Source organism: Diospyros lotus, chromosome 4, assembly GCF_014633365.1.
Source record: "Diospyros lotus cultivar Yz01 chromosome 4, ASM1463336v1, whole genome shotgun sequence".
NCBI classification, from domain to species: Eukaryota; Viridiplantae; Streptophyta; class Magnoliopsida; order Ericales; family Ebenaceae; genus Diospyros; species Diospyros lotus.
Genome location: NC_068341.1, coordinates 8,501,537 through 8,519,741, shown reverse-complemented (window position 1 = coordinate 8,519,741; position 18,205 = coordinate 8,501,537). Strand labels below are relative to the sequence as shown.

Genomic DNA, 18,205 nt, shown 5'->3' with positions numbered 1-18,205 from the left:
AAAGAACCCTATAAGATGTTACCATTGTCATGAAGAATGCCACATTAAGAGAAATTGCCCCAAGAAAAAGAAGGACGTTCTTAATAAGGAGAATGTTAATGGGGGTGTAAATGTGTGTGAATTAGGGTATGATAGTGCTGATGCACTGGTAGTTTCTGAAAGATCAGATAGTAATGAGTGCGTCATGGATTCTGGATGCTCATTCCATATGACACCTAAGAAGCATTGGCTATAAAATTATCAAGTAATAAATTGGGAAGGACTTGCTAGGCAATGACCATGAGTGTAAAGTCCTAGGAGTGGGTGATGTAAGATTAAAATTGCATGATGAATCCTATAGAACCCTTACTGCAGTCAGGTATGTTCCGGAACTCAAGAGAAATTTGATTTTTCTTGGTGAGTTGGATAGAAATGGCCTAAAATTTAAGGGTGAGGATGAAGTCTTAAAATTATCTAAAGGATCATTAGTATGCATGAAGGCAGTGCTGCAGAATGGTATATACCTTCTGCAAGCAACCACCTTAAGCGGTGAAGCTGCAGTAGTAAGCGACAACATCCAAAATCAAGCAAGGCTATGGCACTTAAGAATGTCACATGCGGAAAGAACTCGCTAAACAAGGAATTTTGGGAGTCATTAAGTGTGAATCTTGTATTTATGGCAAAGCTGCCAAAATAAAGTTTAATAAAACAACAATACACTCATCCAAATCACCCCTAGACTATATTCACTCAAATTTGTGGGGGCCAGCCCAAACCTTAACTTATGGAGACTCTCGGTACTTTCTGTCAATTATTGATGATTTCTCTAGAATGCTATGGGTTTATGTCTTAAAAGTCTAAGGATAATACCTTTGAAGCTTTTAGGACATGGAAAATAATGGTAGAAAACCAAAAGGGCAGATTTGTTAAGGCAATAAGAACTGATAATGGGCTCGAATTTTGCAATAGGGAGTTCAATCAAATGTGTAAAGGTAGTGGGATTGTAAGACACTTCACTGCCCCAGGAAACCCTAAACAAAATGGGTTAGTCGAAAGAATGAATAAGACCCCATTAGAAAGGGTCAATGCATGCTTTTCCATGCAAATTTACCAAAATCTTTTTGGGGAGAGGCAGTCTCAACAGCTGCCCATGATAAATAGGTCTCCATCAACAGCCATTGACTTTAAAACTCCCTATGAAAGGTGGACAGGTCATAAACCAAGTCTAAATCACCTTAGAGTGTTTGGGTGCTTAGCCTATGCTCATGTGAAACAAGGCAAGCTTGAACCTAGAGCCAAGAAATGTTTGTTCATTGGTTATCCCACTAGTGTAAAAGGCTATAAGCTACGGAACCTTGAACCTGATGGGCCTAGAACAATAGTCACAAGAGATGTGACATTTAATGAATCTTCTACCATGAAACAAGGCACTAAGAAAACCCAGCATGATTTAGAGGAAAAGAGAGAGTCCATGGATGTGGAAATCTCTGGAATAGGGGTTGATAACTCCATAGAAACATCTGGAGATGATCAGGACCTGAATGAATAGGTCTAGGAAGGAGATCAGAACCAAGACTTAACTCAATATGAGGAGAGTGAAGGAGGAAGTGCTGCAGACTCCAACCAAGGGGACCAGCTAAACCGTTCTAGATATAGTGTAGCAAGGGATAGGCAGCCTATGACTCGAAGGCCTCCACAACAATTTGGTTACTCAGATTTAGGAGCATATGCCCTCATTAGTGCATCAGAAAGTGTAGGAGATGAACCCCTTACCTATGAAGAAGGAGTGGCATCTAGAGACTCTGAAAAATAGATAGAAGCCATGAAGTCAAAAATAGCATCCCGTAGGAAGAACTAGACCTGGGATCTAGTTGAGAGGCCTAAAGGACAGCGTATAGTGGGTTGTAAATGGCTGTATAAAATAAAGGAAAGAGTTGGAAACAACCCTAAATCTAGGTACAAGGCTAGGTTAGTTACAAAGGGTTTTACCCAAGTACCGAAAATAAATTTCAATGAGGTTTTCTCCCTCATTGTGAGACATACCTTAATAAGAGTATTGCTGGCCATCACTGCTCATTTAAACCTAAAATTAGAGCAAATGGATGTCACAATAGCTTTTCTTCATGGAGACTTAGATGAGAGAATTTTAATGGATCAAGCTAAAGGCTTTGAATCTAGAGGAGAGGTGGAGAAGGTGTATGTCACGACCTTGGGTATTATAGGGGCAAAGCTGTAATTGAGTTATAATTACAGTTAGGGGGTATTTTTGTAATTCGATTATAGCACATGGGTGTTGTTATTCTGTTATTTTCTTTTTTTGTCTTGTAGTTTAGGTGGTTAGAGAGCTTTATTTGGTAGCTAAGTGAGGCTATATATATATATTACCTTAGCTGTAGGAATGGGATATGCTTGAATTGTTAATGAAACTCTCATTCTCTCTCTAAGAATTCTCTCAAATCTCCCTCTCATTTCTCTCTTCTGCTCTCCCTCAATTCTCTCTAATTTCTCCCCCATTCTTCTTCAATTTTCCCTCTGTACATTATGTTCTTGACCTTAATTCAATCGGATCCTTCCAATTGCCAATTCCAGCCAGTTATGAACCCTAGGTTCATGACAGTGTGTTTACTTAAGAAATCCCTTTATAGGCTTAAGCAGTCTCCAAGACAATGGTATAGGAAATTTGATACTGTTATGTTGAAGCAAGGGTATCTTAGAAGTTCATATGATTGTTGTGTTTACTTTAAACATATCTCACCTAACATCTCAATTTACTTGCTTCTCTATGTGGATAACATGATTATAGCAAGTCAATCCGAGCAAGAGATTCAACAACTAAAGCTAAGACTGAAATCTGAATTTGAGATGAAGGAACAAGGTGAAGCAAAGAAAATTCTAGAGATAGAAATCTCTAGAAGTAAACATCAAAGGAAAATTTACCAATCTCAAAAGTCCTATCTAGAAAAGTTGTTATCTAGGTTTGGAATGGCAAATGCTAAGGTAGTGAGTGTGCCATTTGCCTCTCATTTTAAGTTGTCCTCAGAACAATCCCCAAAGGATGAAGAAAGTAGGAAGGAAATGGAAAATATTCCATACTCAAGTGCTGTGGGAAGCTTGATATATAGTATGGTATGCACCCGATTTAGATCATGCAATGAGTATAGTAAGTCAGTTTATGGCAAATCTAGGAAAATCCCACTGGAATGTAGTGAATACCTAAAGGGATCATCTAAGAATGTTTTATCTTATGGTGGAGCCAATATAGGAGATCAAGCTAGTATACTAGGGTTCTCGGATGCAGATTATGTTGTCGATTTAGATAAAAAGGAGATCCACATCAGGGTATGTGTCTAAGTTGTGGAACTCTACAATTAGTTGGAAGTCTAGTCTCCAACATGTGATAGCATTATCTACCACCAAAGCTGAATACATAGTTGTATCAAAAGCTATTAAGGAAGCTATGTGGCTTAAGCGTCTAGTTAGTGAGCTCCTAAGGATAGATGTTAAGGCAATTTTGATGTGTGATAGTCAAAGTGCCATTCATTTGTTTAAAAATCAGGCACATCACGAAAGGACTAAGCATATAGATGTTAGGCACCACTTCATTAGAGAAATAATTGAAAAACACGATGTTATTCTAACCAAAGTTTCAAGTGAAGAGAATGTGGCTGACATGTTTGCAAAAGTTGTACCAATTGTGAAGCTAAAGCATTGCATGAAGATACTACAGGTTATTCCAAATGATGATCAAAAGGAGTTGCATGGCAATAAGGGAAGGTGCAAGTAGCAGGCTTGAGGAAGCCTAATCTAACTCAAATGAGTGGAGAATTTGTTAAATCATTTGTATTAGATTAGTGGAGAGTCTCAAGTGGGTAGGTATGTCAAGGATGTATTCGGTAGTTCATTTAGTTAGTCTTTCTGTTAGTTGGTTAGTTATAACAGCCAAGGTTGTTGGTTCATTAGTTCTTGTTTGATCCGCCCTTATGTTCTATAAATAAGGGGTCGAAAGCCATTAATTCTATCTTCTTCTCATTTTCTGACTCTATCTTGGAGAAATCTGTCCGAGTATGTGTTGTGTAAGAGGAAAGCTAGTGAGTGCTTTGTAATTTGTTGTAATCTCTATGTAGACTGGGTATAGGGCAATGAGAGAGAGTTTTCAGTACATGTAATCATTTTTTTCATGATTTAAGATAGTGGAGAAAAGGCCCAAGGCAGTTTGGATGTAGATTTCTGTAAGGGAACTGAACCAAGATAAATGTCATTGTCACGAGAAGAACCTTCCGAGCCCAAATTTAAATTTTCTGCTTTGTTATTATTGTTGCTAGTTACTACTTGTTGCTGTAATTCCTTATGTAGAATAGCTTTTACTTTCTGTTATGCATTCTAGAAGGAGTCGGTTCTACCATGTGCAGAAAGGGGCAGAGAATCTCAAGTTTGTTAGGAGAATAGGCCCCACCTGGTAGGGAATCTTTCCCCAGGCGCTAGAATATATCTGCCCACCCTCAACGAGAGGAAGGCATGAATGGAAAATTAGAATTCTTATTGTTCCCTTCTCTAAATTCTCTCTCTCTTTCTTACTCTCTTTCTATTCCTCTTTCTGGATTGCTACCACCCTCTCCTCTCGCTATTACTGCTTCTTGTTCGAATATCAAGCTCTCCTAATTCAAATTGGAATTGGAAGAAGGTGTATTGTCAAGCCAAGCCGTGACAGTCGTGTCTTCTTGTGTGTGTGTGTGTGCGCATCTATTTTGTTGCTTTCATATTATGTCTTTCTTTTCTTTCGTGTGTGGGGTATTTCTTATTATCTTGAGGGCTGAGTGTTTGATTAAGTGAGGCGGAGACTGGGACAACAATAGCAGTAGCCATTGCATTCCACATTTGGTTAACCTCCCTTCTACAATCCAATCTCTCCAATCACACACTTTTAAAGATTTGTTTTTTCACCTTTTAACTCCCTCCATCTAATTCTTGACTTAACTAATATAAGTTTTCCCTCAATTTGATTACATCCCAAAAAAAACTTGGATAAAAATTCTTAAGTAAGAAATGAGTTATAAAGGGTTTTACAGAAGATATAGCTACAAATAAAGATGATTGACAAACTAGAATCCATGTAGCTAATCCCACCTAGTGGGATTAAAGCTCGATATTTTGTTGTTGATTTGATTTCCCCTAATTGCTAAGTTATTCAAATTGGAAAAAGAATGGCCTCCATAGTTTTATTTCCCTTATTTTTATTTATTTAGGGATGCCTTATCTTAAAAAGGACCAACGAATAACTGGTTCTGCAGGCAATCTGCTTTGGCAAAGCATAAAGGATCAATGCAGTGCAACTAAAAATTCAAATGCACGGTATTTTTGTGAAACTAACAAAGAAATTTGGAAGTTCAGCTCAAACAGCCAATATGAAATGAAGCTAATTCAGGACTGGTTTAACTCTTAACTAACAATTCTAATGATGAAAATATTTTGGAGTTGGCCTTATCAAATGACATACACATAGTCGAATTTGGTACTGGAAGTCTGGAACTATGGAAAAACAGCTAAATTCCAAAAATATAATACACCTTAGGTTCCAAAGTTAAATTTCAAATGCCAGTATATCATCATTTTTTCTTTCATCTATTTTCTTGGAACCTACTGAAATGGTTAGTTTTATATGCATATACAAATAACAGCTCTGCCAGTACAGCATCACAAGAAGAATGAAGATACAGGACTAAAAAACTCGACATGCTACACAGCTCAGCAGTATAATAGTATATCACATATAACCAAATTTCAAATAACACGAATTGAGTAAGTAAGGACAGCCCAAAACAACGTTCGAGAGACCAATGACTAACTTTACAGCCTCACCGCAAAAATGAAACCCATAAGGCAAAATGTTAATAACATTTAGAGCATCAATTTGCAATAAATTCTCCTTTGCTTGAGTTTCCAATTTAGAGATTAATCTAGAGGTGCAATGCTCTACAGCTCCGCTTATGAATAGCTAAGTGTCATTAACTCGTGATCTCTGATTAGGACATTTTCAATCACGTTTACTCATGGAAAGTGAAAACTCACGCACCTATGAAAATTGCAGTGGGAAAGTTAGGGGCAAAGTGAAATTCAGTGTAAAAACTAAGAGAAACAGAACCAGTCTCGGCATTCATGTCACTTACCCGGGCTGTCTGCGCATCCTGAAACCCTCTGTGATGAATCCGATGCCAATCTGGCCCTTGGATCCGGCATTCTTGACGAAGATCTCGAAGTAGTAGACGAGGCGCTTGACCGGAGCAGGGCGATTAGCCTGCACGACCCCGACGTCTTGGCCGTGGAGGGCGAGGCCGGTGTAGCGCACGGAGAGCTTGTCCGGCAACATATTCAAGAATCCGTCGGAGCAGTTGAAGGTGTTGAGCTCCGTTGGAGACGGCTCGGCGTCCTCCTCCACCACCATCTCCGTCGACATCCTAGAGTTCTGCCTCCACAACTCCAGGAAGTGGGAGCCTACGAGGCTGTGATGATTGATCCGCATTTCTTCGAGCCCTAGATTTCCACCGAAGCACGGAGTGAAAGCCCACCGGTCGATTCGATTTTATTTGCGGGAAGAAGTCGAAATTGAAAGCCTTCGGAGGAGAAGCGTATCTATGTATGCGACCTGCCCAACGTATATCAGGGATTCGGATTCAGTTAGGGCGTGTAGACACGCAAGGGGGCAATCACGTGTTTGAGGCTTTGGGCTCGAGCCTTCCCATTTGAGTTTCTCTAGTTTTAGTTCTCTCTCTTCAGATTTTGATAATAAAAAAAAAAAAATTGGTAAGTAATTTTTTTAAATTGACATTACAAATATATTTATAATAATTTTATTTAAAATTAATAATATATTATTTATATGTGTCACGTTAGTTTATAAATATTATTTGTTAAATTTATTTATAAGTATAATATTTCTCTTAATTTAATTTATTTCATATAAATATTTTTATTTAAAAAATTAACAACTATTAAAATATTCTTGAAAGAGTTCATTAAAAGATTTATACTCGTATTTTTTTCTTCTTCATTTATTTTGTTTTTATGTTTGATGAATTGATTATAATCTATTTTTTTTTTCTTTATCTCTTTGGTTGATGATATTTATTAAAGATTAAATCATCACTAAATTATAAATATTTTTGCCATATTAAAACTTTTAAGATATGTGAACTAACTATATATAGAAAAGTATAGTGAGAGTTATAAGATTAAGAAATTCTTTATCATTTTTTAAATGTTAGAAATATCTATATTTTTTATTAAATATTAAGTACATTAAGAAATTTATTACATGATTATTTTTTTTTTAAACGCAACATTAAAAATTCTAATTCTTATATTTGAAACCAAGATAAAAATGGAATTAAGTAAATAGCTTTACCATATTACTCTTACTTATTTAATTAAAATAAAAAATTAATATACAACATTAAACTTTATTTTTTAATTTTTAATTTTTAAATGATAACTCTACAAAATATTAACAGCAAGTTACATATTTTTATATTGTATAAGAAATTTTAGTAAAATATGGAATACCAAAATTGCATAAATAACATCACATATGTAGTCAAATATTTATCTTTCACCAAGAAAATCAGCATCACTAAGATTAAAAAAGAGTTGTTCTTGCCCCCGAGACATAGCTCTGTTGGCAAAAAAAGTACACTCTGAGGTGTTACTCTTTGGACCTGTAGGTTCAATGTTCGAGCCCTATTCAGGGAAAACCTCAGAACTCAGAGCGATTTTGAAAGTTGAAAACCGTTTGCTGTCCTCATATTTGTGGCGAGACTAAAGATTTGATTTACATCTCCTGCTAATATTGTGGAGGCATTCGTGATAATGCGTTAATAAAAAAAATATTCTCTAAAAAAACGAAAAAAAAAAAGAAATAGGATCAGAAAAGGTAATATTTAAAACATGAATCAATTTTAATTTTTTTATGTTAATTTGATTTCGATAATATTTTTAAAAAGTTTTTGAAATACATATATAAATCTATGGATAATTTTTTTTTTTTATAGAGAAGCATAAAAGAGTTTTTTCACATTAATATATAATTTTATTTTACAAATTAACAGAAATAAAATAATATGAGATCCCCGCAGAAAGAAGAGGCCTCTCGTGGAGAAGTCTAAGCAAACAAACCAAGGAGCATAATACTAATTCCAAACCAACCAAAGTGTGATACTTGATTGGCTATGTAGCATTATCCTCTCAATAATAATGATAGCAATCACAAGCCCTTCATTACCCTAATTATGTCGATGAGAAAGTACTCAATTTTGTATTATATTTTGAATCGCATGCATGGGGAATGTTCTAAGAAATTATCGACCGGCATCAAAGATTTATGATGAAACCTTTAAATTCTATTTAGGTTAATCCATCCATATTAACATCCATTATATTTTTGGTTTATTTTTGTATTTTGTAACAGTGGATTTTAGATTGGACATTGGACTTATTAGTTAGTTTTGTTACTTGCTGTTTTGTTGTTGTTTTAATCAATGGCATTTTTGTAAATTAGTCCATAGGTTTTGGTCAATATATAAGGCTGAGATCAATGAAGCATTTTTTACTCTAGTTCTCATTTCCTTAATATGGTATCAGAGCGAACTTGCGAAGCCCTAGGGTTTTCTCTGGCTATCTTCTTTGATGTCGTGCCCTAGGTTCTTCTTCCGCTCGTTCTTCTCATTGATTCCGCCCTTGAGACGCTGTTGATTTTGTCGATCGGTGCGGATCTTCGTTATTCAGCTATCTTCGATCGTTTTTTTTTTTCGATTTGTTTGCGAATCTCCTTTGATCGGAAATCCACGATCTTTTCTGCTTTCTGGTGATCGAAATCTTACAATCTCTGCAAATCCTATTACTTCATCTCTTTTACACGAACTATTTCGTTCGTTCTAGGGTAATGGAAAACCCTAATATGTCTTCTTCCTCGTCAAGGCTCGATTCTGCCATTGGTGATGGTTCGAGTCCTTTCTTCTTGCATCATTCGGATACTCCAGGGCTTGTTTTGGTCTCTCAGCCCTTGACAGGGGCAACCATGCATCTTGGAGCCGTTCGATGATGATTGCGCTATCTGTCAAGAACAAGTTGGGGTTTATTGACGGCTCGATCCAGCGTCTTTCAGGTGATGATTTCCTTTTAAACGCTTGGATTAGAAATAATAACATGGTTATTTCATGGATTCTTAATGCTGTGTCAAAGGAAATCTCGGTCAGTATCATTTATTTTGAATCGGCACGAGATATATGGACTGATTTGAAAGAACGTTATCAGCAAAGTAATGGGCCTAGAATCTTTCAACTGAGGCGAGAATTGATGAACCTTACTCAAGGTTTTTTATCTGTAAGTGCTTATTTTACCAAGTTAAAGACTATTTGGGATGAATTGGGGAATTTTAGACCTACTTGTAATTGTAACAGTTGTACTTGTAGAGGTATTAGGTCTCTTACAAATCATCATCAAATGGAATATGTCATGTCCTTTTTAATGGGATTAAATGATTCATTTGCTCAAGTAAGAGGTCAATTGTTATTAATGGAACCTCTACCTCCCATAAATAAAGTCTTTGCCTTAATTTCACAAGATGAGAAACAAATGAATGTAGTGGTTAATACGGGAGATCCAGTTTTGTTCAATGTTAAGCATGATCATAATAAGAATAATCTTGGTAGATCTCAGAAAAAGGATAGGGCAATATGCACACATTGTGGATATCATGGTCATACTATTGACAAATGCTATAAATTACATGGATATCCCCTGGGGTATAAGATGAAACAGAAGAATCTTAATGGACCTGGACCTAATGGGCCTAATTTCATAAATTCTACTAATCACTTCAATTTTAACACTGTGAGTCAGGTTTCTGAGGGTACTACAAACACTCGGGGCATGGGAGAATTCATGTAGTCCTTAAATTCTACTCAATATCAGATCCTATTGAGTATGTTGAATGAGCATCTTGGTGCAGCAAAAGACAGGGCAGAATCTGATGCTCCTCAAAGTCAAGCATCAGGTATCTGTTTTAATATTTCAGTTAGTTCCTTACTTGGTCATTCGAAGTATTGGATAATAGACTCAGGGGTCACATGCCATGTTTGTTTTAATAAATCCTCTTTTCTCAAGCTGAGACTAGTTAAGGATATGTTTGTGACTCTCCCTGACCAATCTCGATTGTCAGTAACCTATATAGGGACTGTGAGATTAAGTGACTATATGGTGTTGGAAAATATTTTGTATGTGCCTCAATTCAAGTTTAACTTGATATCTGTGAGTGCGCTAGTAATAGGGAATAATGTGAGCCTCAGTTTCTTCTCTAATTCATGTGATATCCAGGCTGTCCATCTTTCGAAGATGATTGGTAGGGCTAGTCTTCATGGGGGATTGTATGTGCTTGATGCTGATTTTATGCCTTGTACTTCTAATTCTCATGCCATTGTGGCTCATGTTGTAAGTAAACATACTTGGCATAGTAGGCTTGGTTATGTTTCTTTCCAAAAGTTGGATAAACTGAAAACTTTGTTGAGATATAAAGATGCTAAAATTGTACCATGTTCGGTATGTCCCTTAGCTAAACAAATGAGACTCCCTTAACTAAACAAAGGAGACTATCATTTGTCTCTAATAATCATCTTTCTCAACATGCTTTTGATTTAATTCATTGTGATACATGGGGTCCATATCATGTGCCTACTCATGCTGGTTATAAGTATTTTCTTACAATAATTGATGATTGTACACGATTTACTTGGGTATTCTTGATGAGACATAAGTCAGAAGCTAGGGATATCATTCTTAAATTTTTCTCTATGGTAGAGACACAATTTGATACAAAGGTGAAGAAATTTAGGTCAGACAATGCACCTGAACTGAACTTTCATGACATCTTTAGTACTAAAGGGGTGGTTCATCAATTTTCCTGTGTAGAAAGACCTGAACAAAATTCGGTGGTAGAGCGTAAGCATCAACACCTCCTTAGTGTAGTTAGGGCATTGTTCTTCCAATCTCGAGTCCCTATTCAGTTTTGGGGTGAATGCATTCTCACAGCAACATTCTTAATAAATAGGACTCCTACTTCTTTATTGAAATATCAGTCCCCTTATCAGCTTCTATACCATTCACCAATGGATTATTAATCTTTTAAGGTGTTTGGTTGTCTTTGTTTTGCATCTATTTTATCTTCTCATAGATCAAAATTTTCCCCTCGCGCCACTACCTGCATATTTCTTGGTTATCCTCCCGGTGTGAAAGGTTACAAACTCTATGACATAGTTTCCAAGAAATTCATTATTTCTCGGGATGTTGTATTTCATGAAGAAGTTTTTCCTTTTCACTCCATTGCTTCCTCACAAGTGCTTGTGGATCCTTTTCCTGATCTAGTCATGCCTCAACCAGGGCTGGATGTGCCCATCGCAGATCCAATTGTGTCTAATTCTCCTTCTTCTTTGGTTGAAACCCCTAACAGTCCTACTATTTTTACACCATCAGTTCGCAGATCTACTCGTGTTCCTCGGCCCCCTACTTATCTTCAAGATTATCATTGTCATTTGTTAACTCAAACCTCAACCCCTCATACAACTTCTTCTTATCCACTAGCCCATTATGTTTCTTATTCTGATCTGTCTCATTCTCATAGGCGTTTTCTTCTCAATGTTTCTTCCAATTTTGAACCTCAATTCTATCATCAGGCAGTGCCCTATGCTCACTGGAAGGATGCCATGAAAGCTGAGTTGGATGCCATGCATTTAAATAACACTTGGACTGTTACCTCTTTACCTCGGGATAAGCATGCTATTGGGTGTAAGTTGGTGTATAAGATCAAATATAAATCTTATGGTTCAATAGAAAGGCATAAGGCCCGTTTAGTGGCAAAGGGATACACACAACAAGAGGGTCTGGACTTCTTTGACACTTTTTCCCCCGTAGCTAAGTTGGTTACAGTCAAGGTTCTCTTAGCTTTGGCTACTGTTCATAGTTGGCCTCTTATCCAACTTGATGTTAATAATGCATTTCTTAACGGGGATCTTTTTGAAAAGGTATATATGGACCTTCCGCTTGGGTATCGACCTAGACTTCCTGCTCTTACTCAGGGGGAGAAGCTAGTTTGTAAACTGAATAAATCAATCTATGGGTTAAAACAAGCTTCACGACAATGGTTTGCAAAGTTTTCTACTGCCTTGCTTAAATATGGTTTTACCCAGTCCAAGTTTGACTATTCACTCTTTACTAAGAGTAGTGGGTCTTCTTTTGTGGCTTTGCTTGTCTATGTCGACGATATCATTATCACAGGTAGTGATACTGTTGCTATAGCTTCTCTTAAGGAGTTTCTTCATGGTCAGTTCAAACTTAAAGACCTTGGGCGTCTAAAGTACTTCATTGGCCTTGAGATTGCTCGTTCATCTAGAGGTATTTTCCTGTCCCAACGACATTATACATTACAGATTCTTGAGGATACAGGCTTCTTATCTAGCAAACCAGCCTCGGTTCCTATGATTCCCAATGTTAAATTGAGTTCCATTGATGGTGAGTTGGTTGAGGATGTATCTGCCTATAGACGACTCATTGGTCGTTTGCTTTATCTTATTATATCTCGTCTTGACATTACTTATGCTGTCCATAAGCTCAGCTAATATATTTCTCAGTCTCGAAAACCACATCTTGATGCAGTCCAGTATCTCTTGAGGTATCTCAAGTCTTCTCCTGGACAAGGACTGTTTTTCTCTGCTACTTCTTCCTTGCAAATCAGGGCATTCTCAAATGTTGATTGGGGCTCTTGTCTAGACACAAGACGTTCTGTTACGGGCTTTTGCATTTTTCTGGTGATTCCTTGATTTCTTGGCGGGCTAAGAAACAAAATACAGTTTCTCGATCTTCTGCAGAGGCTGAATATAGGGCTCTTGCTGCTACTGCCAGTGAGATTGTATGGTTGCATCAGCTTCTTGCTGATTTTCAGGTTTCTACTCTCACTCCTGCTCTCTTATTTTGTGATAATCAAGCTGCTGTTTACATTGCATCCAACCCGATTTTTCATGAGCGGACAAAGCACATCGAGTTGGACAACCATTTTGTTCGTGATAAACTGGCAGCTGATGTTTTCAAGTTGCTGCCCATTCGATCTGCTCATCAATTGGCAGATTTGTTCACCAAGCCTTTACCAGCTCCTCAATTATCTCTTCTATTGTCCAAGATGGCTGTTATGAATATACATAGTCCATCTTGAGGGGGAGTATTAACATCCATTGTATTTTTGGTTTATTTTTGTATTTTGTAACAGTGGATTTTAGATTGGACATTGGACTTATTAGTTAGTTTTGTTACTTGCTGTTTTGCTGTTGTTTTAATCAATGGCATTTCTGTAAATTAGTTCATAGGTTTTGGTCAATATATAAGGCTGAGATCTATGAAGAGATCAATGAAGCATTTTTTACTCTGGTTCTCATTTCCTTGATAATCCAATTTATTTTCTACTACATAATTCAAGAGAATGAATTAGATGAAAAGAAGCCCCAAATTCCTTGTTTTTGAATGTCTAGCCATTGATGTCCTCCTTTATTGCTTGTTCTTCATGTCCATCAGGTTAATTTCCAGACAATCTGCAACTAAGCAAAAGGAAGATACATTCAACATCAGCAACAAGAAGTAATCAGGTAAATATTTAGATTCTTGCAGACTGATCTTTCAACTATGATAAGCTAGAATAAAATGCGAATGGACCTCCTCAGTAATAGAGAAGGAAAATAATGTTGATTTCAAGTTGAATATCAACCATTATCCCTAAGAACTTAAAGTTAATCTCAATACTCACTAATTCAAGTTAAACATAATAATAAAATTATAAGACTACTTTATTTTGTGTTATTTATTAGATTAATATTCCATATGCAGCTAGTAAATGTTGAGGCTGCAAGAAAAGGAAAAAGGAATTTAATGGAGGATGAAGTATGAACTAGTCGTTCTAACCTTCATGCATCAAGTTTTCACAGTGGTGATGTACTTGAGAAGCATCTTAACAACCTCTGGCGACACCTTTGAAGCCGTCTGCTTCAACTCCTTAATCTTCGTCTCTGTCTCCTCTTCAAGTCGTTTTCCAGTCGACCCTGAGCTCCCACTTGTCTATACAAAAATGGAACCAAAAACGAGAGGATACGATATGTGATTTAATTTGTAACTCAAAACAAAAACTACAGCTTGAGCTCACACCATGTCTATATAGATATAGAACTAAAAATGAGGAGACGGTGTATTTTTGAACCTCAAAATAAAATTTAAAGTAGTTGAGATGGAAAATGATATTTGGAAGACAATAAATACCTCTGCTATTCTCTTCTGATGTTCAGCATCCAAATGTGCACGATAATTCGCCACTTCTCTCTCAGCTTCGTCTTTAGCTTGCTTCAACCTTGCTAGTTTCACTGAAGTTCGAAGGATTAAAACGATGGATCCAAAATTGTGAAAGAAAAGAGATCAACAAATGAGAAAGGTGAAATTAGAAAACAATTAAACTGAAAAAGAATACGCGTAACAAGCAACTTCAACTGTTGATACACAGATAGAGAACGATTATATAGGAATAAGGGCGAATAAACATGTATCAGGACTGGATTTTACAGTTTTTGGCTTCAGAGATAATTTGTTGGGCCTCCTGTTCGGCAGTAAGTAGCATTTGAATGCCTCCTTGTCCTTTCACGGTATCCATTGTAGACCACCCAACCTAAAGCAAATTTGCTGAGGTCTGTAACATATACAAAAGAATTTGACGGTCACCATTGTAGATAATCTTCATATACCTGTTGACACGCAAGAACTTCTATAACCCAGATCCAAAGAGGTGCGGAATGATCAATTCCAACAAAAATCAAAATCGAGAACACCGTCAGAGTCCATGGATTCTTGGCCCTAATTCCATTAGTTAATACGTCAATCTTCAAAACATATCCACACAATTCTGGTCCAGCTTCGAAACGATTGGAATTTGTCGTTTAAGATTGAAACGCGTTTACATTGATCAAAAACGAAGCCACAATGGGACTGAAATCCGATCGTGCACACAACAAATGAAGAAAGAGAATACAAATTTGACAACGTTAATCTGAGATGAAAGTTGCTAATACCTGTAAAAGAGTAATTGCAATGGAGATTCTTCCAGAAGATGAGAGAGGAGAGATTTCAGCAACTTATTATTATTATTTTTTCTTCTCACTTTTTTGTTTGAGAGAGAGTAGACGTTGGCCAAGTCACAACAGAAAGGGTTTTTCTCCGTTATAAGAGCATCTCCAACCAGCACCAAATTTGGTGCAAAATGTCCACTATTCCATCTCCAATCCAGCGCCATATTTGGCGTCAAATTTGGTGCAGTGAACACTGCGCAATTGCACTATATTTGGTGCAAAACTTTTGTTCCCAATTTGCCCCTGGATTTCAACTAAACAAAAATTCTAATTCCTTTCATATCCCATTCTATATTTTTATAAACCTTTTAATTTTATGATTAAAAATTTACTCTTTTACCTTAATAATAAAAATTTAATCTTTTAAATGTAACTATAAAAAAAATTAATTCCTATTATATCCCTTTTTATATATTTACATCTCTTATGGTTTAATTACTAATATTTTTTTAACACTCATAATAAATTGTAAAATTATCTGATGCGTATAATTATCAAATAAAAATTAATAACTACCTAACGCATTTAAATAAAATTAGTCATTAAAAATAAAAATACAATCGTTACAATCATGATTATTAATTATTAACACAAACTTAGCAGGACAATAACATAAAAATTAAAAACTAAATTTATTAAAGGAAAGTACTACATAATCAACGACTAGACTTTAATTTTAGTTATTAATTTACTATTCAATATTTTTTCCTGTTAAAAATATATAATTTGTAGTTATTAATTTTAGTAGTAAAATTGAATATTAAATAAATGAACTTTTAAATTAAAGAATAGTTGATGATTAAAAAAAATTAGAGAAAATACGAAGACACTGTTACTTTGCACCCAATTTGGTGTAGTAAGTTAGAGATGATTTTTAAGATGTATGAAAGTTGCACCAAATTTGGTGTAAAAGTTATACCAAATTTGAGAAATGGGTTAGAGATGGCTTAAGCGGTGACCTTAGTTATGTCTAATTAAAAAAAAAAGAGAAGAGATTTAATAAATTTATTTTAATAAAAAATATATATTCAATATAAATATGTGAATATATACATATATAAGCTAAAATATATATCCAGAATATATAATATTCTTATATTTGCCACCACCCCGAGCACTGATAGTACTATCTTAGTTGAAGAAATTTGAATGTTACATAAATTGTACAATATTCAATTTGTTTTCAATAAAATTTTAACACTCAAGATCTTGCCCTGATATCACAGTGACATATACTATCAATTACTATTTTAAGTTACAATTTCAATTGTCCCAACTCTTTAATTATGTGTATTTTTGTCTCACTAAATTGCCCTATAATTTCAAGCTCTTGACCACTTTATCGTTCTCCTCTTTGTTCTGGCGTCAAACCTCGTTTTCCACAACTAGGACAACTTTTTAATCCAAATCCCTGACAATCAAAACACCTGAAACAATGTAATTGAACACCAAAGTAGAATTAGAACAAAAAATAAATAAAAAACTGAGTTATTTCATCTCTGTTCAAACATGTACTCATATTCATCCTCGAGATAAAGAAAAACTTAACTTCCAACGCTCAAAGATGTTCCCATTCTTTTTGTTCTTTCCCGTGCCCTGCCCAAACAAATAAATACTCGCTATGATATGAGCTAAATGAGTAAGTGCATTCTCTTACTACATATGAGAGTTAAGTAGCACCTTACAGCCCGGACACTCTATTGCACCTTGGCCTTTACATGTTTGGCAACCTTTTTTGGCCTACACACAAGAAGCATGCAAGCATTTTCAGGCCCAGATGCAGCATCATGATCAGGCATGTGCATGAATTGAGAGATAGAGATACAATCTTTGCTAATATATATTATATTATATATGTGTTGGGTGTGATGAAAAAGCACATAAGAAGTTCGTTTGATTTGCCATCTCAACTTTACTGTGTAAATTCAGGTTGAATTGGGCTGATTCTCAGTTTAATAGTTAATAAAATAATATTAAAGTGTTATAATCTAAAACATTCGTAGCAGGCGGAAACATTAACAGAATTGAGTTGAGTCTGTAGAATAAATAATTTTATTTTAATCTACAAGTACAAGGTTGTGCTAGAGGCATACCGAGTTGAGAGAGAAGCCAGCAGACTTGGCTGCCAACGCCACAATTCTACCGCCTCTTTGTTGCTCCGCAGTTGCCTGAGGGAGTCGCACTTGCGGCGGCGGCGGCGTCCAGTTACTGGTGCAGTGGATGAAAGTATTGGCCATGTCTTCAATTCCAAACCACCAAATGTCGAAGCTATTATTCAGCTGAGAGCAGCTGTGTGTGGTTCATCTTCTCCCATGATTATGAAGAAAGCAGCACTGTGGGGGAAGTGGATAATGGGTTCCATAATGGCCAAGTATTTCTTTTTAGTTTTAACTAGGCTTTGAGCTTTATTATTGTACAGTTTCAAATTTAAAGTGGTAAATTATTATTTTTCTTTAAAATTTAATAAAATTCGTAATCACATTTGTGTTTTGAAAATACTCTTATTATCCCTTTACATTTAAATTTCGTCAATATCCATTAGTAAATTATTGATATGGCAAATGAGCCTTAAAAAAAAAAAACTTACTTATAATCTCGTAAATACCCTTATTTAAAAAAGATTGTAAAAAAATTAATTAAAATATTATATTAACAAAATTTAAACTTTACATAATTTATTTTAAACTCCTCTATTATATTTAAAATTTAAAATTTATTTAAACTTAACTTATTTTATTTAAAGTTTTATCTAAACAAATTAAAATATATATTATAATCATAAAAATTTATTTATATATATTTTTTACACGTGAGTTACTCCTCTAATATATATAGGTGCGTGCGCATGTGCGAGCACATAAATTTAATGAAAAAATATCTACAAATAAATATTACACATAAATATTTAATTTTGTGAAAGAAAATGGATAATAAAAAATAAATATTTTTTTCTTAATGAGAAAAGGATAGGCAAATCAAAAAATAAAAATTGATAGAAATAGTTAAATATGATATTAATTATAAGAAAC

At 35.4% G+C, this 18,205-nt stretch overlaps 2 protein-coding genes across 6 annotated transcripts in view; both read right to left on the bottom strand.

The window, feature by feature from the left end:
- Positions 1–6,690, bottom strand: part of LOC127799543 (ran-binding protein M homolog) — a 35,873-nt gene extending 29,183 nt beyond the window's left edge. The window contains exon 1 of the mRNA XM_052333671.1: positions 6,144–6,690. Coding sequence (XP_052189631.1) covers positions 6,144–6,496 — 353 coding nt within the window. The 5' untranslated portion in view covers positions 6,497–6,690. The remainder of the gene's footprint in view (positions 1–6,143) is intronic.
- A 6,715-nt stretch (positions 6,691–13,405) lies between these two features.
- On the bottom strand, positions 13,406–17,416 carry LOC127798852 (uncharacterized). Of its 5 annotated transcripts, XM_052332487.1 has the most exons (9): positions 17,270–17,311; positions 16,857–16,916; positions 16,726–16,772; positions 15,120–16,587; positions 14,796–14,904; positions 14,617–14,719; positions 14,320–14,420; positions 13,969–14,121; positions 13,406–13,607 (listed from the first exon to the last, which is right to left on the bottom strand). In XM_052332487.1, exons 4-8 carry the CDS (start codon positions 15,338–15,340, stop codon positions 13,978–13,980), a joined length of 678 nt encoding a protein of 225 aa, XP_052188447.1. In that variant the 5' UTR covers positions 15,341–16,587; positions 16,726–16,772; positions 16,857–16,916; positions 17,270–17,311; the 3' UTR covers positions 13,406–13,607; positions 13,969–13,977. The 5 variants fall into 5 exon arrangements, with proteins under 5 accessions (XP_052188447.1, XP_052188448.1, XP_052188444.1 ...); XM_052332488.1 differs by lacking the exon at positions 16,857–16,916 and having other exon boundaries at positions 17,270–17,416; XM_052332484.1 differs by having other exon boundaries at positions 15,120–16,772.
- Between the last annotated feature and the right edge of the window lie 789 nt (positions 17,417–18,205).